The 19192-nt window shown below is 58.1% G+C and overlaps 2 protein-coding genes and 1 non-coding gene across 4 annotated transcripts; 1 reads left to right on the top strand and 2 right to left on the bottom strand.

Annotated features, from left to right (window-relative positions):
- Positions 1 to 57: 57 nt before the first annotated feature.
- Positions 58 to 164, bottom strand: LOC136302426 (U6 spliceosomal RNA). Its single transcript, XR_010724062.1, has one exon. It is a non-coding gene; the product is annotated as a U6 spliceosomal RNA (small nuclear RNA).
- A 280-nt stretch (positions 165 to 444) lies between these two features.
- Positions 445 to 12966, top strand: TMEM259 (transmembrane protein 259). 2 transcript variants are annotated; one of them, XM_066205830.1, is made up of 11 exons: positions 445 to 1086; positions 2925 to 3191; positions 3458 to 3623; positions 5743 to 5853; positions 6751 to 6873; positions 7194 to 7294; positions 8158 to 8215; positions 8534 to 8617; positions 9111 to 9243; positions 9605 to 9704; positions 10371 to 12966. In XM_066205830.1, exons 1-11 carry the CDS (start codon positions 862 to 864, stop codon positions 11175 to 11177), a joined length of 2175 nt encoding a protein of 724 aa, XP_066061927.1. In that variant the 5' UTR covers positions 445 to 861; the 3' UTR covers positions 11178 to 12966. The 2 variants fall into 2 exon arrangements, with proteins under 2 accessions (XP_066061927.1, XP_066061928.1); XM_066205831.1 differs by having other exon boundaries at positions 446 to 1086; positions 3458 to 3569; positions 10371 to 12965.
- GRIN3B (glutamate ionotropic receptor NMDA type subunit 3B) lies at positions 12715 to 19192 on the bottom strand. Its single transcript, XM_066205809.1, has 10 exons — positions 18731 to 19192; positions 17357 to 17955; positions 15866 to 16916; positions 15312 to 15457; positions 15013 to 15128; positions 14688 to 14839; positions 14443 to 14607; positions 14152 to 14219; positions 13695 to 14027; positions 12715 to 13310 (listed from the first exon to the last, which is right to left on the bottom strand). Exons 1-10 carry the CDS (start codon positions 19190 to 19192, stop codon positions 13274 to 13276), a joined length of 3129 nt encoding a protein of 1042 aa, XP_066061906.1. The 3' UTR covers positions 12715 to 13273.

Below are 19192 nucleotides of genomic sequence, written 5' to 3'. Positions count from 1 at the left end.
GTCTCGGCGGGACAAAAACCTCGTCCCGGGGAGGGGCTTTGAGACCGTGCGGAGAAAAAAAATATGGAACGCTTCACGAATTTGCGTGTCATCCTTGCGCAGGGGCCATGCTAATCTTCTCTGTATCGTTCCAATTTTAGTATATGTGCTGCCGAAGCGAGCACGAATTGGGTTCCACCCGCGGCAGTATTTAAACCCCCAAAAGTTGATAATTTCGCCGTCAGTGCGAGTGCATTTTTCTAGATTTCCACACTTTTCTCCACACGATCACTCTCCCAGGCGAGGCGTGCTGATTTACTCTTCTAAATCTTCCTCTTTATTGAATTTTTTTGCCTTTTCTCGGCAGAACGCCCGCCCGGAATTGCCGACTCCTCGCGGTGCATGGCGGGATTCTCCATATTTGCATGGAGGCGGGGCAGGGCCGGAGCGTGTCCTCCACTGTCCCGTCGTGCCCCGGGCGCGCGTGCGCGCGCACGCGCGTGAGCCGCCGTAGCCGGCGGAGGAAAATGGCGGCGGAGCGCTGAGGGACGGGACGGGACGGGACGGGACTGCGCCGGGACAGCTGAGCCGTTCGCCGCCCCCGGGCCGCGCCGCACCGTTCCGCCCCGCCGAGGGTCCCCCATGGCCACGGGGACATCCCGGCAGCCGCGTCCCTGTTGTATCTGCTCCGGCCGCGCAGCTCCCGGGCCCCGCTGAGTGCCCAGGCCTGACCCGTTGGGCCTGACCCGTCGCCGCCCCGAGGCGTCTGCGCCGGGCAGGGGCCGGGGAGGGGAACAGAGGCAGTGCCGGCCCGGCCCCAGCCCGGCCCGCGGAGGAGCACCAGCCTTTTCGGGCCCAGCCCTCACCAGCCCCGCCGTCAGGATGTCCGAGAACCAGGCGAACGCCAACAACCACCACCCGGCCAACAACGCCGGGGCCGCCGGCGGCAACAACCGGGGCGTCCGCAACCCCAACCTCAACCAGAACCCCCTGATCAACGTGCGCGACCGCCTCTTCCATGCGCTGTTCTTCAAGATGGCAGTGACCTACGCGCGCCTCTTCCCTCCCTCCTTCCGCCGCGTCTTCGAGTTCTTCGTTCTTCTCAAGGTGAGGGGCAGCTCCTCCTGCCAGCCCGCGGCCGGGCTGAGGGCAGGAATTTCATTAGGAACACAAAAAGTCGTGACTCTGCCGGCGGTGGTAAGGCTGTGTTTGGACCGCGCTGTCCCCGGAGCTCCCGTGGGCCCCTCCTGTGAGGGAGCCATCAGTCTCCATGGTGGTCCCGGTGTTTCCTGCACTCTGGAGCTCTTCCAGGTCTGTAAAGCAAAAAGAAATCGCTGAGCCTGCTTGCTGGGCAACCAGGCTGGCTCTAGGCAGAAGTTTCAGTTTCTGTTCCCTAGCAATCTCACTTTTTGGATACATTTCCCACACGATCTGCTGGGTTGTTAGAGTTTTGCTGGAGTCTTGTCTTTTCTGGAAGCAGTTAAGGCACAGCTCCGTTCTAACCCCGTTTCTTTCAGCAGTGCCGGGAAAGTGTCACTGTGCTCTGGGGTGACCCCACCTGCCTGCTGGGTGATGGGGACCCTCCCAGAGGGGCCTGTCAGTGTCCAGGGGTGACAGCCTTTAGGTAAAATCCTGCTCCACGGCTTTCTGGATGGGAAATTGGAGAAAGGGGAAGGGCTTTGTTTGCCAGGCAACAGCAGCACACTCCTCTAGGTTTCTACAATTCAGCAAGAAAACATTCAGCACAGCTTGTCTCATGGTGCACAGATATGTTTTCTGCTCTCTCAGGAGATGTTTGGGCTTTTCACATCCCGTTTCCCTCTCCCAGTTGTATGTCTATATTCTGGCAAACTGGCTGGGACAGGGACAGTGCTAACGGTGCAGTGGTCAGGCAGAGTGGCTGGGAGCAGTTTGTGTTGCATCTGCCTCTGATCAGAGCTTCTCCCAGGGAAGTAAAAACTTCCTCAGGGCTCTGTGGAGAGCAGCCTGCAGGGTCAGGGGTCAGCAGCCTACTCCCAGCTCTCCTGCAGCTGCTGGCAGGAGGGAAGTGAGACCCCACATTTCCATCTCGAGCCCTGGAATTGCCCCTGGCTCTTCTTTGGCTCCTGCAACCGGGGAGGTGGCTCTGCTTTATCTTCCCTCACATCTCTCAGTGCAGCTCCTCTGCAGAGTGATGTTTACCAGGCTGTTTTGTTTGTCACAAATAGGTCAGGACGGCGGGGCTGGTGAGGACAGAGCTGGGGAGGGAGGCCTGAGCCCAGCAGTGCCGCTCGCCGTGCCAGCTGTGCTCAGAGCTCTGAACTTTGGACATCTCTCTTCACTCCAGGGAACAAGTTCTTTTAGTCCACCCAGCTTTGCTGTGGTTTATGGCTGTTCCTGAGATGGAGGCAGGGCGGGGAGCTGTGGTGTTCCGTGCACTCGGCCTCGAGAGCCAGCTCAGCCTCCCTGAGGCAGGACCTGTTCTTTGGCATAACGGCTCTGCTGTGAGTTTGGGTCATCCTGCCCAGGGGTGGGTTGGATTTGCTTAGAGTTTGCTTTATTCTGCGTTTACAAAGGTTTCTCTAGGTTTCAGCAGGAAACTCCTTGTGCTAAGGAGGGAAGGGTTGGAGGGCCCGGACGTGTTTCCATTTCCTTCAGTGTGCCTTGTGGCCTCATCCCACACTGATGCTGTGTGTGGTCAGTTTTGGGGATGCTGTTGAATGCAGGGCCTGTGCTTTCAGAAGGCTGTCAGTGTCACCTCTCGTGAGCAGCAACAGCTGGTTCCTGATGCCTTTGGTGTGTTCCCTGCTGGAACTGCCAAGGTTTTGCTGCTGCGTTGTCGATGCAGAGAAGCATCAAAACTCTTGTCCACTTGCCAGTCCACTCACCCAAATTATTCACTGGCAGAGAAGAGCTGGTGATAACTAGGGGGTCTCACAGTCTCTGCCTTGTCTCCTGCCCTTTAGGCTCTCTTTGTGCTCTTCATCCTGGCCTACATCCACATCGCCTTCTCCCGCTCTCCCATCAACTGCCTGGAGCACGTGCGGGATAAGTGGCCCCGCGACGGGATCCTGCGGGTGGAAATCCAGCGCAACTCCAGTCGGGCCCCCATCTTCCTGCAGTTCTGTGGGGTTGAGAAGTTCCCGGGAATGGTGGTTGAGTCCACAGCTGAGGAAGAGGAGGAGGAAGAGGAAGAAATGACTGTGGATATGTTTGAAAACAGCTCCATCAAGGTAAGGACGTGCTTCCAGCGTACGCTGGGGAGAAGTCTTGGTTGGAAGTGAAGTCTCTGTGTGATCCATTGGTCTCCTGGAAACAAAGCCTGTTCCTTGGCTGCTCCTGAGTCCCCACATTGGCCTCTGATGGTTTAACACAGAGAAGAAAGCTAGAGAAAATGTCGTTTTGGGGGTGGGAGGCCTTTGTGTGAATAGAGAGAACATGGCAGGTGAGTGGTGAAGAGGCTGCTGATGTGGCTTTCCCTACTGTGGTTTTCCAACAGTTTGAGCTGGATATCGAGCCCAAGGTGTTCCTCAAGCCATCCCGGGTGAGCAGCACTGAGCTGCCCCACAACGACAGCCAGGAGTTCTCGTTTAGTGACGCAGCCACTAAAGGTATGCAGCCTCTGCGGGAGACTGTGTCCGAGTTTGAGATGCTAGCCCGAGCAGGTAATCACACCTTCACTGCTACCTGTGCTCCTCCTTCCTCCCGTCATCATCCTCCCCACACATCCTGTCCTGGCTCCTTGGGGCACCTGCACAGTGACCTTAAATGTCTTCCCGATGTGTTTACCTGGGGATAGTCCTGTCAGTACTAACAGCAGACCCCCAGCAAGCTCTGCCCTGGGGTTGGGGGAGGCTGGGTTAGAAACTTTGCCAGGCCAAGAGGCCTCAGATCAACCACAGGTGAACGAAGGCCCTTAGCCTGGCAGGTGCCTGTGGTGATCAGTGTCAGGTATCTCAGATAAGCCTGAAACCCCTGTTTTGGTCCATTCACTGTCCCCTGAAATCCACAGGGATATCCTGGCAGCAGCATTCCTTCTAGCATGAGCAGGGTTTGGGCTGTGTTCTGGGTGCTAAGCCAACACCAGCACTTGGAGCAGCCAATTTGCTACAATTAATTAATCCTGAAAGCCACCCAGCGGGTTTTGGTGGATTGCGATACAGCACTGCTGTTCCGTTCGGATGTTCCCTGGCCTTATCCCACCCTTTTCCTGCCTGACCTAAGCTGCTCAGGCCTTGTAAACTCCAGAGGGAGATTTAGTAGCTTTGTATTACTTAAAATGGAATTCCAGTGTGGAAAAACTTCTGTTTCCAAGGGTTAAGGTAGGAAATCTACTAAGGAATATTTATCTTAAAATGGAGATCTGGACTTGGATTCTTTGTTTTTTTCCCACAAAATTTGCAAGAAGTTGGCCTCATTTGCCACACTGTTGTCCCTGTGTGAAGGCTGGAATTCTTTGCTCTGCAGACACACTGGGGTTATGGCTGTGGAGGGGGATGAGACTGGACACTGTCCTATTCCTTGGTCTTGCAGTGGATTTGCTTGATGCTCATCCAGAGCTCATTAGTCCTGAATGAAAGGTCATTAAGACCAGAGAGCAGTAAATGTTTTTGGTGCAAGGCTTTTATTGCTGGTGCCCTGGTTCTGAGAAGAGTCACGTTGTGCTGGGCTGGGGCACTGGTGGGAAGTCCCTTGTTTTGCTGAATGCCTGGTTGGAAACACTCCAGAAAAGGAGAGGAAGAGAACAGGCTGTTTCCCAGATTAGTTACAAAATTCACATCTTTAACTCAGTCCCGAATACCTGATTTCATTGGGTTTTTTCCAGGTTTTCTGTCTTCTCAGTGCACGGAATTTTGTTTAGTCAGAATATTTCACCATGAAAGAAATATTTTATTATACAAAGGAAGTAATTGTTGATATTTAAACCCTTGATTTCCTTTTGAGCTTAAAACTGTTTATAATGGAAACAAAAGACAAACACAACAGCCCAGCCTGTGTTTGCTGCCCAGTAACGGGATCAGGGGATCTCTGACAGTGCTGGGTCAGGTGTGTCTCTCTTCAGTTCTTGTGTCCCTTTAACTGTCACTGTGGTGCTGAGAGCTGCCTGACAGCTGCCTCCCCCCTCCTGGAGAGACACCCTGGCAGTCTGAAAGAGCAGGGATTAAATTGCTTGGCTCTGGCTTAGCGGGAGGTTTTGTCCTTTCAGAGATGATGTAGCAAAAAAACATCTCTTCAGAACCTTTCTTGGAAAAAAGAAAAAACTAAACTGGGGAAACTTCAGGCACCACCAGTTTTTGGGAAAGCTGTAATTGCTGCTGCCTTCAGTTCTGACATGTAATTGCAGCAGTGACCTCAGTCCCCTGGGAAGTGCAGGGCTCTTGCCTCTGGAGCTTTTACTTGGTGTTCAGCAGGTGTAAAGTGGATTTTCCTGCTGGTTCCCGAACAACATGGGAAGCAGAAATTGAACAGAGCAAGAACAAGTGGCTCTAGGCTTGCCAGGCAAAGATGTGGGCAGGCTCTGTGCAGAGCTTGGAACTGCTGCCCTGAAGCTTTCCCAGAAGTCCCACATTAAGGGCTAATGTTATGGGAATGGGCTGTAATTCCAAAGAGTTTGTATTGATTTATGTTTAATTAGTTGAGGGAAGCCTGGAGCCTCTGTTTACAACCAGTTCCCTTTTCAAGAATGTGATGGGAGGGAGGGAACCCAGAGGGACTGTTTCTTCGTGCTGGCTGTTTGCAGATGTGGGTGTTGAGTCTCCCTGTCTCCCTGTGTCTCTCTCCCAGTGTGGCCACAGGAAGAGTACATCGTGGAATACTCTCTGGAATACGGCTTCCTGCGCCTGTCCCAGAGCACGCGGCAGCGCCTCAGCATCCCCGTCATGGTGGTCACCCTGGGTGAGTGGGAGGCAGCCCAGGCAGGGCAGGGGCCTCAGGGGTGGGTACCTGTGGTGCAGAGACCTCCACACCATCTCTGGGAACTCTTCCTGAAGCTTGTTGTGCTCACTTCCCACGCAGGAGAGCTGCTGTGTGCAGCCTTGTCTGCCTTTAGTAGGTCACAGCTTTTCAGGAGGAGCTTTCTGAAATGGTGGAGCCTGGTTCAGTGAGCCCTGATGTCATGCCCAGCACAGTTTTCCCACATGGAGCAGAGAAGAGCTCTCTCCCTGGCTGAAGCTCTGGGCTCAGTGTGGAGTAGCAGGGTTAGAGACTAGTGGCCAGAGCTACCATGCAGATGCTGGGGATGGTGCTCACAGATCTGTCACACTGTGTGTGCTGCTGTGCTGCTGTGAACACCAGCAGGTCATTTCCCTGAACAGTGTTCTCTTCTCCTGGTATTTGCTCTGTTAAAACCTGTCCAAGTCAGGAACACAGCCTCAGATCTTCTCGTGCCTGTGAGCCTCTGTATCTGTTAGCGCAGCAATCAGGGGAGCTTGTCACTTCCTCCTACTCAAGCTGAAGCGGAGCTGGATGGGGGTTAAACATCTTTCCTGTGCAGTAATAGGCAGTCAGGGTGAGCCCTGGAGATAGGCAAAGCCTAGAGGGCAAATTCCCTTTGTGTCTGTGCCAGCACAGAGTGTGACATCCCTGAGAACCCTTAAGGCCCGACTGCCATTTGCACTTTAGTGTGGCTGGATCTATCAGGGGGTGAGATTTTCTCTCCCAGTTCTCCCAAGTTTGGTTTCACTGCCCCAGGTCCACATGCAGATGCAGCTCTGCTGGCACAAGTATCCCTCACTTTGTGCCTTTGTGGCTCCAGGTGTGAGCAGCGTGAAAGCGTTTTTGTGTTCTCTCTAGATCCTACCAGGGATCAGTGCTTTGGGGACAGGTTCAGCCGCCTGCTGCTGGACGAGTTCCTGGGCTACGATGACATCCTGATGTCGAGTGTCAAAGCTTTAGCTGAAAACGAGGAGAACAAAGGTAAGGCCTGGGGGAGTCTCAGCAGCAGCTGCTTGGAGCAGTGGGTGTTTGTTCTGTGCTTGCCTGACTATCATCTTCTGACTATTGATTAATCTGTAATGCAGGGAGCAGCTCTCTGTGTTACTGTCAAGGACAAAATGAGAGAGGCAGGAGGGGAGAGGTGTCTGGAAACGTGATTTCCTTCCGCCTCAGTGCCCTGCATGACAATGAGTGCTGTCCTGAGGATTTGCTCCAAATCCTGTTTCTTTAGCAGGCACTGGAGCTTGGTTCTTAGTCTGTGGCTTAATCACACTGAGCTTGTGTTTGTGCTTTTCCTCCAGGTTTCCTTCGCAACGTGGTGTCTGGGGAGCATTATCGCTTTGTCAGCATGTGGATGGCCAGGACGTCCTACCTGGCAGCCTTCGTCATCATGGTCATCTTTGTAAGTCACTGTGAGCTGGGCAGTGCCTGGATTCAGCCTGGTGCTGGGCAGGGAGTGGTTGGTGTTACAGCAGAGCTCTCATCTGCTTTTAAAGTGTAGTTGGTGGAGGATGGGGCATGTTTTTGTTTATTTGGGGTTTCTTTTTTATAGTTTCTGAAGTCCACCAGTGAAATGAACAGAAGACATGACCTAAAATGCCCTGTTGTTTTTGTTGTCAAAAGGAAGCTGCTGTTAATTTCTAAGTGTCTGTAAAACACTCCAGCTGTCAGTACAGGATGCAGACATTTGTCCTCTGAGACTTTTAAGAACAGCCCAGACTGATTTACCAGGAGTGATCAAGATAAACCAAGTGCCGATGTGTGAGACAAGGTGTTCTCAGATACACATCAGACAAGATCCCAAGCCATAACTACCCCGTGTTTATTGTCTGGGGTGGGTGTGGGTGACTGTCTCTTTGTGTGTGGCTGTCCCACCCATGGGGCAGGTCTGTGCACAGTCACACTGTGGGCACTGACAAGGAACTGAGTGCAGGGAGGTGCTGGAATCTGCGGGAGGAGCGGGATGGAGGACAGGAGAATCCCTGCTCCCAGCTCTGTGGGTTGGTGTGGCCCCAGCGCAAACATTCGGGATTGGTCCCTTTACAAACAAATCCCTTACTGTCTGTTCCTCTGCAGCAGCGCAGAGATTAATTGCTGTTTTTGAAGCTCTAATTACTCTTTGGGAAATGGCTCTGCACAGCTCCTGCTAATGAATGTGGGATGTGCAAGCCCAGGCTCGCCCGGGCCTCTGCCGCACTGCGATTCCAAGTGACTCCCTGCACCCGTGGGGCTCTAATCTGCCTCCCTTTCTCTATCCTGTTCCAGACTCTCTCTGTCTCGATGCTGCTGCGGTACTCACACCATCAGATCTTTGTCTTCATTGGTAAGGACTGGCTGAGGGGTTTGGGTTGTGCTGGGCACTGTGCCTGCTCCAGCACAGGGTGTTGTAGAGTCACAGCAGGTTTGGGTTGGGAGGACCTTGAGGATCATTAGTTCCAATTTAGAAGGGTCCTACCTGTAGCTGCACAGGGAGTACATCCTCCTGGCTCCCAGTCACTGCACTTGCCGGAGCTGTTCTCTGTCCTGAGATGTGTTGGCTGGGGAAAGATGATGTGGCTGCTCTGAGCAGGCAGAGCTGTGGGGTGGAGGTTTCTGTGGCCCTCCATTCTCTCCGTGCCTCAGTGTGTTTTCCCTCTTGCAGTTGACCTGTTACAGATGCTGGAGATGAACATGACCATTGCGTTCCCTGCTGCTCCACTCCTCACTGTCATCCTGGCTCTGGTCGGTAAGGACTTGCCTCACTGCTTGTGTCTGCAGCACATCCCTCTGGGATCTGTGGGAAGTCTAATTCCCTGTTCCAAGCTGGCCGCGGCAGGTGGTTACTGTGGCTGCTCGTCACAAGGCAGAAGGCTCTGGAATTTGATGGCACAGTGAGCTCCATTGTCCTTCTGGGTCCCCTAGAAAAGCAGCAGTTTGTTGGGAAATCCCAGAATCCAAAGCTGTGTCTGTCCCTGGAGACTGTGTCGTTGCAGACTGGCACTCTGTGGCCACGTTGCATTTGTACAATTTTAATTTAAAAAGCAGCAAAACCTCCGGAAGTCTGTGCTGTGGAATGCAGATCTATGGGACGTGGCAGGCAGAACATTCTTGGCTGTAGCTGCTGCCATAAGCAGAGCCCAGTTACCTGCCCTGGGCAGGTGCAGTCACAACCCTGCTCTGAGGTGACAGAGGACCCCTTCCCATGCCCTGCCACGTTCTGATGTCCCCTCTGTCACCAGGTATGGAGGCCATAATGTCTGAATTCTTCAATGACACCACAACCGCATTCTACATCATCCTCATCGTGTGGTTGGCGGACCAGTACGACGCGATCTGCTGCCACACCAACACCAGCAAGAGGCACTGGCTCAGGTAAGGGCTGGCTGTGGCCACATTTCCTGTGCCTGTCCTCCCCCAGCTGCTCTGAGTCCTTCCCAGCACCCCCAGGCACAACAGCCTCCATTCCTAAGGGTATTATTTATGTGGCTGCTTGGGAGCTGCCCCACATGTCACAGGGTCCAAAGTGCAATTTCTCCACTCTGGGTTTGGGCCTGGATCTTGGAATCACTTTGGAATCACCTCAGCCTCTTGCTTTGTCCTGTTCATAGACAGGCAACTCTAATTATCTGTTAATGAGTCTGTGTCACCCCATGAGAAATGCCTTAGCTCAGGCTGGTGTTGGGAGGAGAAGGGAGCTCACATTTTTCCTGATTTTTCTTGCCTTCTTGTCCAGATTCTTCTACCTGTACCACTTTGCCTTCTACGCCTACCACTACCGCTTCAACGGGCAGTACAGCAGCCTGGCACTTGTCACCTCCTGGCTCTTCATCCAGGTGAGTCCCTGGAGCGCTGCTGCATCTTGGGTGGCTTTGTCAAACTTCCTCTCAACCTGGGTTGGAGGAGGGATCCTTATTTCTGTAAGAGATGGAATTAAGCCTGGTTTGGAAATGGAGCAGCAGAATGAGGCTGTGGAAGAGGGGATGTTTGGATTGCTGCCTCCAGTCCAGCCATGGGACTGACAATAACCACATGGGTGTTGGAAAGGATTTCTGTCCTGTCCTTCTGGAATAAATCCTGGGGAGGGTCTGCCTTTCAGAGTAGCTGTTCAAGTCTGTCCAGTGAGCTGTTTAAGTCTGTCCTGTGAGCTGGTGGGACCAGCTCCAAGCTGTTGTCTGATATCCTGGATCAAGCGTACCTGTTGGGTGTCTTTGGTTGTTGACCTGCTGCAGGGTGGGGGCAGGGAACAGAGGATGGGCCAGAGGAATGCTGTCATCCCTCTTTTCCCAGTCTTTGAAAGTGAAGAGCTGTACTCAGTTGCCTGTCTTCAGAGAGAAACTGTAAAGCAGCTTGGAGTAGTCATAGTGGAAGGGATAAATCTTTCCAAACTTGCTGCTGACCTTCTGGGTGTCAGAGCAGCTGGATTCTTCAGGAGCAGTTTGGTTTTCTCGGGATGTGGTGGCCTGTGAGCCAGGGTGATGCCTTTCCCTTTCCTCCACCAGCACTCGATGATTTACTTCTTCCACCACTACGAGCTGCCAGCCATCCTGCAGCAGATCCGGATCCAGGAGATGCTGCTGCAGAACCAGCAGGTCGGGCAGGGCACCCAGACCACGCTGCAGGACAACCTCAACAACAACACCACGGCTGCCCCAGTCGAGGCCGGGGGCCGCCGAGCCCCGCTGGCCACCGGGCCCCCCGGGGAGGGCAGCGGCCCGGCCGCCCTGAGCCCTGGCGAGGCCTCCAGCGTCATCGCCGCCGCCGCCGCCTCCGTGGGCAGTGACCTGAACTGGGTGGCCGAGACGGCTGCCATCGTGACAGAGGCCTCGTTCCTGTCTGACCTGAGCAGCACCCTGCTGGAGCCCACCGTGGTGCACGAAGCCGTGGCCAACGGGACCCCTCAGGAGGCGGCCACCGCCTCGGGGTTGGTCGCCCGCATCAGGGTCAGCAGCGACCACCCGGAGACGGCCGTGGGCTCCATCACCATCGAGGTCACCTCAACGTCCGTGGTGGCTGCAGCAGATGCTCCCCCCGCTGCTGGGGCTGCACCCCTCGCCCCTCTGCAGGAGGGGGCAGTCCCCAGCCCCACCCTTCCCAAGCAGACTGAGGCTCTCGAGGGCTCAGACAGCCGAGCAAAACCCAGTGGCAAAAACTGCACGGGCAGCAGCAGCATGGCAGAGCCCCTGCCAGCCTCGGGGGGGGACAGTGACCAGGACAGAGGTTTGGAGGACCGGGGCGAGAGCAGCCCCTGCCCAGCACCAGCAGAGAGAACGCCCAGCTCAGAGCCAAGCTCCAGGAACCTGTCCTGAGCCCCGTTGCTGTCACTCTGGACTGCTGGGAAGGCATTTGGATTTTGTTTGTTACTATTTCTCACTTCACCATCATCCTTAACCCATGGATCCCTCTGAGCAGAGCTGGAGCAGCTGGGACAGAGCAGGGCTGCAATGACCTTCCTCCGCTAGGAAAGGCATGGGGGGCTGTGGGAAGGATGGTGGGGTTTGGTCCCCTGGCCCACACGGCTCCAGGACTCCTCTGAGGCCACAGGTGAGCCAGCCACCTGTTCCCACCCTGCCCCACTCGTTCCCTGCCTTTTCCTTGTCCCCAATCCCCGGCTTTGCCCGTGCAGCTGTATTTGCAGTCTGGGTGCTGATCCCAGGTGGGAGCTGACCTGGGACAGGCCACAGGCATGGCAGCTTTGTGGTTAGAGTAGGAGCGCATAGAACAGGCAGAGTGTGTCCAGCCCCTGTGGGAGAGCCACAGAGGCAAATCCTGGTCACCTTTCCTGCTCTTGAGGGGAGGAGGAGCTTTTACCTTCCCCAGGCACAAAGTCTGCCCAGGCCAGGGCACAACCAAAGCAGAAAGCTGCAGTTCAGCCCCCTTTTTTCTGTCCTTAAACTTCCCTTGGTGGGTGGGTTGGAAGGTGGAAGGTGCTGTGTCCAGGTGGGAGCTGCCATCCCAGGAGCCAAGAGTGATGCTTGGAGTGCTGCAATGGGTGTCTGGAGAGATGTGAGGCAAGGGCAGCAGTTCTGTCCTGCACAGCTCTGCTCTGGGTGAGGCAGCTGCTTTCCAGTGCCTTGTCCCTCCCATGGGACACGTCTGTGTTTAGGATCAGCCCCATCCCGGAGGAGAAAGTGGCTTCTCATTGCCTGGAGTGTTGCATGAGCTGGTTTAGCATAAAACCAAAATACTAAAGCCAAGACATTTCAGCTGGTTTTCCCATGTTTTCCTGGCAGTGGAGGTGAGGCTGGCAGAGCCTGACCCCTCTGCCAAGAGGCTGAGCTGGGGGGCTGCCTGTGGACCCCTGCATGGGCCAGATCCATGCCAGGATGTCCTGGAAGGAGGTTTTGTGCAGGGAGGTAGAACAGTGAGACGGGATGAAGCTCTGGGAGAGCCATGGTGGGGCAGGGCAGGGACTTGTGGGCACCCAGCTCTTGGGGACAGCTGGGTCCCTGCACAGATGTCCCCGAGTTCAGTGTTGTCCCCCTATGGCTGAGCAGTGTCTGGAGTCCATCCCTCTCGGAGGGCTCCGTGCGTTTCAGTGTTACCTTGTCAACACGGGGGGGCTCAGAGCCCCCTCTTCACCCCTCTGCCTTTCCCACCTGGGTGCCCCTTTTTTGTTTTTCTTTTTTGCCTGGAGCAGCTGTGGTGCTGTTCCCGGGCAGGGAGGACCCTGCTGTGACCAGCAGGTCAAATCTTGCTGCTGCCAGCACTCCTGAGAAGGGGCCTTGTGGCCAGCTGGCTCCCAGCCCTCTGGAGTGCCGGGAATGACCGTAGGCTTTTCAGAGGAGTGGGTGGGAGGGAAGGGGGGGACACCAAACCAAATGATTTGATGAATGAAGAGTAGAGTTCATTCTATTTAATTAATGTACAAAATGTGTTTGTATATAATAATAAATATTATCTCTTAACAGCTCCTGCAGCACTGCCCCGTGCCCTGCCCACGGCTGTGCTGGGCTGACGAGTGGGAGTCCTGGGGGCAGGGGATGCAGTGAGGTGAATGCTCAGTCGTGGGGGTGTCTCCTCCTGCCGTCCTGGGGTGTCACCGTCTGTCCCCTTGCGGTGTGCAGGGGCCGTGGCAGGGCAGAGGGCTGAGCACCAACCCTGTCCCGGCCGTGCTCGGTGGTGCTGGGCAGCCTCCGTGCCAGGGGAGGGGCTGCCGGGCTCCGGCTCCTTCCACAGCCGCCCGTAGTGGGATGGGGGGCTCTTCCTTATCCTCAGGGGCGGGCAGAGCCCTGAGCCGCAGCCTGTCCCGCTCACCCTCCGGCCGGGGAAGGCTCCGGTTCTGCTTTGCGGTGGCTCTGGGATCAGCCCGGGTTTGCCGCCCTGGAGCTGCATCTCCAGAGGGAGGTTCGGGTCTCGGCCTGTCCTGCCCCGTCCATGTGGGAGCTTCCTCTGCCTCCTCCTCCTAATCACGGCCGTCCTGCGGTGGGGCTGAGCTGGGCCTGCGGAGGAAGGAGGGAAAGGGGAAGGGTTACTCTCAGCCAGCCCTGGCTGCATTTGGGGAAGAGGAAAAGCAGACTTCGTCTTCCTTTGTCGTCTTTATTTATGTGGCGTAAAAACAGAGCGGGGGCGTGGGGCTGAGCTTTGTCCAAGCACCGCGGGGACCTCTCACCCCAAGAAGAACCTCCTGGCCCTTCAAAGCCCCACTGCCAGCAGAAGGGACGGGGAGAAGAGACAAAGGCCCCAGAGGTGGGGCAGCCCCAGGACATCCCGCCGACCTTTTTTCCTTCCCCTCTGAGCCGGAGGAGCGGGTGCCCCGCCCTGCCCCACCCCGGCAGAGCAGCCTGTCCTGGGATGTTTTGGGGGGTCCCTGTCCCCCACCTCACCTCTCCTCCCGGTCTTCCTCGGTGGCCAGTGAGGCGGGCAGTGGCCGGCCGCCTTTGGTGGTGCCCAGCACGGACACCAGCTCGCTCTTCCTCAGCAGCGCCGCGCGCAGCTGGTCCCGCATCTCCTGGATCTTCTCCTCCAGCTCCCGGAGCTCGTTCTCACCGGCTGCTCTGTCCAGGGGCTGCGGTGGCCGCCCGTTCCCGGGCTGCCGCGGGGACCCCTCAGCCTCGGGGCGGGCTTTGTCCAGCTGGAAGCGCACCCGCCGCGCCTCCTTCCGCAGGGCGCTCCAGGGCTGTGCTGCCGCCGGTGCCGACCTCGGCTGGGGCTCGCACCTGTGTGGGGAGGGCTGAATTGGGATCTGCCTGCTGTGGGATCCCTCTGCAGCCCCGCAGAACTCTGGCTGGCCACAGGGAGGAGGAGGAGGAGGGCAGGGCAGGCTCCCAGTCCCAGCTGTACCTCTGCTCCAGCTTCAGCTGCTGGCTCTTCCGCTCCTCCATGCCCATATTCAGAGCTCGATGGATTTTCTGTGGGGAACACGGCAAGAGTGAGTTGGAGGGTGATGGTCTGGAGGTTAACAGGCTGGGGATTAATTGGAGGGTGATGGTCTGGAGGTGATGGTTCAGGGGTTAAACGAGGGGTGGTGGTCCAGTGCTGGAGAAGGGCAGAGGTGGTACAGTTTAAGAGGGAGCAGCCACATGGGGTTAGGGGTCTTTGGGGCGCTGTGTGAGCCCCTTCTCCTGGCCCCACCTGGCTCGTGTGCAGCCAGTAGTTGAATTTCTTCTTGCGCCGGATGCGGGGCAGGACGAGGCGGTAGAAGATGTGCTCGCCCAGCGAGGTGAGGAGGGAGCCGCTCAGCCCGATGCACAGCAGCACGAACAGCCCCGAGAAGTGGTAGATGCCCATCTGCAGGGTCTGAGGAGAGCAGGGGCTGTGAGCTGGGCTGCAGGGGATATCAGACCCCAGAGCCCCCCCGAGCCGAGGGGCCAACGCACCTCAGTGACGGCGAAGACGCGTTTGCCGCAGGGCACCATCTTGTACCACTTGTCGTGCAGGAGATCGATGAACCCCGAGGACTTGTAGCGGCTGATGAACTCAGAGACGTTGGAGGTCAGCGGTGAGTTCTGGGGGAGGCCGATGCCATAGCCTGGCCCCGGTGAGGAGGGGAGAGAGGGGCAGTGCTGGGACAGGGGGTAACAGCCCCCACTGCCCGCCACAGAGGAGGGCACCTCCCCACCCTGTGTGCCTGTGGCAGAGCATGACCCCAGCCTGATCGCACACACTCAGTGGAACCCCCTTCCCACCACAGCCCCCTCAAACCTTCGATGGCAAAGGGTTTGCCCACAGTGAGCAGTTTGCAGTCGGAGTCGATGGAGACCTCATAATCCAGCAACGATTTGTCCATGATGAAGGCGTTGAGCTTGGCGGGCTCTGTCCTGTACCAACATCGGGGCATGCTCAGGGAAGGGCTGCTCCCCCCTTGCCTAGCATCTCCCCAGCCCGACACCCCTCCCAGAGATGGGGGGCTCGTGTGCATGGAGTGGGGGGTGCACAGGCTCCATGGCCCTGGGAGGGGTAAAAGGTGGGGAGGACCCCCTCATGCTCTCCCTGTCCCTCACTTGAGCATGGTGACGCCATCAGGGGTGGTGGGGACGTTGTAACGCCGCATGTACTCGTGCATCTCGGGGAAACTCTTCTTGATGTACTCCTCAGCACTGCTCTCCCACACTGTGCCAAAGCGGAAGCCCTGTGAGGGGTGATGGAGCTGGAAGGAGGCACCAGAGCATCAGCACCCCTGGCCCCAGGAATGTGTCCCCACTCCCTGGGGATGTGACCCCAGCCCTGAGTCCCAGGCAGGGTGTCTGGGCAGCCCCAGAGGTGCAGCAGCTCTTGGGGGTGTCTGGGAAAGAACTTCACCAAGAGCAGCCTCAACATGAATTCAGCCCACTTCCCCCCTGCCTGGAGCTGAGGCTGGGATTAAACACCAGCGGGACACACACACAAAGCTTTCTGCGGGTCTCAAAGATCTGCACTCTTAGGAAGGGGCCAAGATGCAGAACTGGGGCTGGAGAGAAGGAGGAAGGTGCAGAAGGAAAGACAGGGCCCCCCTCAGCCTCTTCCCTGGCCTTCAGCCCTCTCCCAGCCCATCTGAAGCAGCTGGATACTTGCCCACCTTTGGGTCATGGATGCCCGAGAGCTCCTCGAAGGTCTTGTCCCCCACCATGACAGCTGCCAGGTTGGCCGTGTAGCTGGAGAGCACCAGGAGGCAGAAGATGGCCCAGAGGTTCATGAGGAAGCGGCCGGTGCAGCACTTGGGCGTCTTGCTGGAGACAGTGCGCCCAAAGAGGATGGCATAGCAGAGGTTGAGGGCTGAGGAGTAGGAGAAGATCTTCATGCGGTTGCGGCCGTGGGGGGTCATTCCATAGGGGCTCTTCCACTCGTAGAGGGTGAGGAAGAGTGCGGTCATGTGCAGTGCCACAAAGATGCCCACCCACATGGTCCAGTGCAGGGGCCACATGAAAGCCCCGATGGGTGATGCCGTGTCCTTGGTCCTCACCAGGATGCCCAGGCTGGTGGAGAAGAAGGGGCTGGTGAAATCGATGACTTTACTCCGCACCGAGTTGATGCTGAAGGAGGTGACGGCCATGTGGGCTGTGCCACTGAGCAGGTCCCCCACCAGTCCCGTCCAGCGCCCATTCTTCCAGGCCCCGTATTTCCCATCACCCACGATGTAGAGCTCAAAATCAAAGGCCATGTCCTCGGCCAGCTTCTCCAGCAGGTCGATGCAGTACCCATAGCAGCATTTCTTGTACGCCCGTGGCACTGAGCCGTTGCCGTTGCCAATCTTCTCAAAGAGGGCATCCAGCACAGCCGAGTCGTTTGTGCCGGGGTCCAGGCAGAGCTGTCCGGCCGGGCAGTTCCCTTCTTCATCCACCTCCCTGGTGAAGACGAAGGGGTGCTCCACCAACGTCACCACCCGCAGCCGTGTGCGGGCCCCCTCAGCTGCCTCGCTGGGGCTCGTGCGCTGCCGCTGGCTCTGCCACATGCCTTCTTCCAGCTCCAGCTTGCCGTGGCTCCAGGTGCCCACTGTCATCCAGGTGGGGACGCCCTGCAAGTCTCTACGCAGACTCCAGACACGGAATTGCTGCTCCGGCCTCACCAAAGCTGTGTTCTCCACACGCACCAGCCCGGTCTGGCCGTGGAAGGACGTGTTGGCCAGGAACCTGCCAAGGAAAGGGTTTCACTGTTCCAGTCTTCTGGATCAGCTGGGACCAAGGGATGAGGCTGGGAGCTGGGAGTGGGATGTGCCCGATCCAGGCAGGGACAAGGTCAAGGAGGAGCAGCAGGATCCGGCCCTGCTGCGGTGCCCCGCAGCTCGCTGTGCTGCTAGGGCCAAGTGTTATTAATATTTATAGAGTGACCGTGCTTGGGCAGTGTTAAGGAGATCTGAAGTGACATGTCCCCCCTGTGCAGCGCTAGCTGTGTCCTGGGGGGCTGAGCCCCATGGTGGTGGCTGCACACACTGGGGACAGCACTGCCCTGAGCCCAGGGGTCCCCTGGCTCTGCCCTTACCCCATCCTGGGTCTGGTGCAGAACCCTCCCATGCACCCCAATACTACAGAGCCAGGATGTGGGAAAAGAGGAGCCCCCAGCACCCCCTTACCGGGCAAGGAGGAGCCCTGGAGACTCGCCGCCTGCCCGGTGCCTCTCATTGCAGTTGCCCGTGCTCTGCAGCTCTGCGGGGTCGGAGCGGCCGCGGGCAGCTTGGGCAATGGCCTGGGATACCAGTCCCACCATGTCCTGCACAAAGAGCTCCAGCGGTGGCCGGCTGACCTCCCCGAAGGCCAGCAGCCCTGGGGGCAGGCCCTCAGTCTGCAGCTCACTGGCGCTGAGTGGGAAGCCCAGCATCCAGTGGAATTCCTGCGGTGGCAGCCCCAACTCCTCGGCTGTCTGGAAGACGAGCCGAGCACGGTGCAGGTCACAGCCCAGCATCAGCACTGGGCTGGAGAGGGCCCTGACACGATCCCCGTGCTGCTGCAGGTAGCGGGTGGCCCTGGCCTCATCCAGGTAGCCCAGGTCCAGGACAGTGCGGAGGAAGAGCTGGGAATGTTGGGCCCAGAGGTCGAGGAAGCCGTCGACGTCCCAGGGGTGGCAGAGCACCAGGCTGGTTTCCTGCCAGTCGTTGGCCTGCAGGACGCTCACCAGCACATCCACCAGCATCTCCGGTGAGCTCTGCCGGTCCATGTGGAAGTGGAAGGGGCTCTGTCGACACACAAGGGTCATGGCTGTGCCCCCTCCCACAGGAACAGCCCAGAGGAAGCGCCAGACTTGGGCCCACCTGCCCTGAGGTCATCCCACACTCCCTGCCCAGTTCCTGTCTGGGATCCACTGCCAGGACACATCCCAGAGCCCTTCTGGAGACAGAATGGAGTGGGGACTCGGGCTGAGGGCTGCAGGGCTTCCAGAGGAGCCAGGGAACTTACCTTGGACTGAAAGCTGGAATTGGGTTTGGGATAGAGCTGGGCGAGGGGCCAGGAGAGAGCTGAGATGGGAGCTGGGGTAGAGCCAGGATAGGGCTGGAATGAGGGCCAGAGGGGGCTGGAATAGAGCTGTGATGGGAGACAGAGCCAGGATGGGGCACAGGATGAGGCTGGGGTAGAGGCAGGATAGAAGTGGGAATGAGGATGGTGTGGGGCTGGGGTCGGAGAGAAGACAGGGAGAACAGAGCCGGGATGGAGCCCGGAGGTAGTCGGGATGCAGCAAAGATGAGTGGTTGGAATTCGGAATTGGAGTTGGAATCGGAGCCGGGATCAGGATCGGGATCGGAGGCAAGTCAGAGCCGGCAGAAGGACCCGCGGAATAGAACCGGTACGGAGTAGTGACGGGGGTCGGGATAGAGCTGGTATGGATCCGGGACGGGGATCAGGACAGGAGCACGGACAGAGCCGTGACGAGAGCAAGGACGGAGCCGGCGAGCAGGGACGGGAGCGGGGACGGGAGCTGCGTCCCCGCGCAGTGCCGACGCTGCGGGTCTCACCTGCGCTCGGAAAGGCAGCGGCCAGCGGGTGTCCAGGATGCTGACGAAGGGGACCTGGAGGGCGGCGGCGAGGAAGTCGAGCTGGAGCAGCTCCCGGCGAGAGCGGGGCAGCGCCAGGACGGCGGCCACGCCGCGCCCCGCCAGCGCTCCGCACAGCCACCGCGCCAGCGAACCGGGGTCCCGCGCTGCCGGGCCGCCCCCCACCACCTCCAGGCTGAGGTTGTGGGGCAGCGTCACCTCCCCGGGGCTGCCCCCGGGGCCGGTACCGGCGGCTCGGGCCAGCGCGGCGCGGAGCCGGGCGCGGGCGGGCGCGGGCGGCAGCAGAGCCCCGAGGCGCACGGTGGCTCCGGGGCCGGGACCGATGCCGGGCCCGGGGGGGGCCGGGACGCGGCAGGGTTGCGGGTGTCCTCCCGCCGCCCCCAGCGCCGCCGCCAGCAGCCAGAGCGCCCGCAGCCCCGCCAT

Source organism: Chamaea fasciata, unplaced genomic scaffold (assembly GCF_029207755.1).
Source record: "Chamaea fasciata isolate MVZ Bird 193981 ecotype frontalis unplaced genomic scaffold, bChaFas1.0.hap1 SCAF_28, whole genome shotgun sequence".
In the NCBI taxonomy this organism is placed as follows: Eukaryota; Metazoa; Chordata; class Aves; order Passeriformes; family Sylviidae; genus Chamaea; species Chamaea fasciata.
This window is presented reverse-complemented; position numbering and strand designations above follow the sequence as displayed.

Coding starts and splice junctions, on each gene's coding strand:
- TMEM259 (XM_066205830.1), top strand. CDS start 862: ATGTCCGAGAACCAGGCGAACGCCAACAACCACCACCCGGCCAACAAC. Junction 3,624..5,742: donor TGAGATGCTAGCCCGAGCAG/GTAATCACACCT, acceptor TCTCTCTCCCAG/TGTGGCCACAGGAAGAGTAC. Junction 8,216..8,533: donor TCAGATCTTTGTCTTCATTG/GTAAGGACTGGC, acceptor TCCCTCTTGCAG/TTGACCTGTTACAGATGCTG.
- GRIN3B (XM_066205809.1), bottom strand. CDS start 19,192: ATGGCGGGGCTGCGGGCGCTCTGGCTGCTGGCGGCGGCGCTGGGGGCG. Junction 17,956..18,730: donor CGCTGCCTTTCCGAGCGCAG/GTGAGACCCGCA, acceptor GTGTGTCGACAG/AGCCCCTTCCACTTCCACAT. Junction 15,129..15,311: donor GATGGCGTCACCATGCTCAA/GTGAGGGACAGG, acceptor ATGTTGGTACAG/GACAGAGCCCGCCAAGCTCA.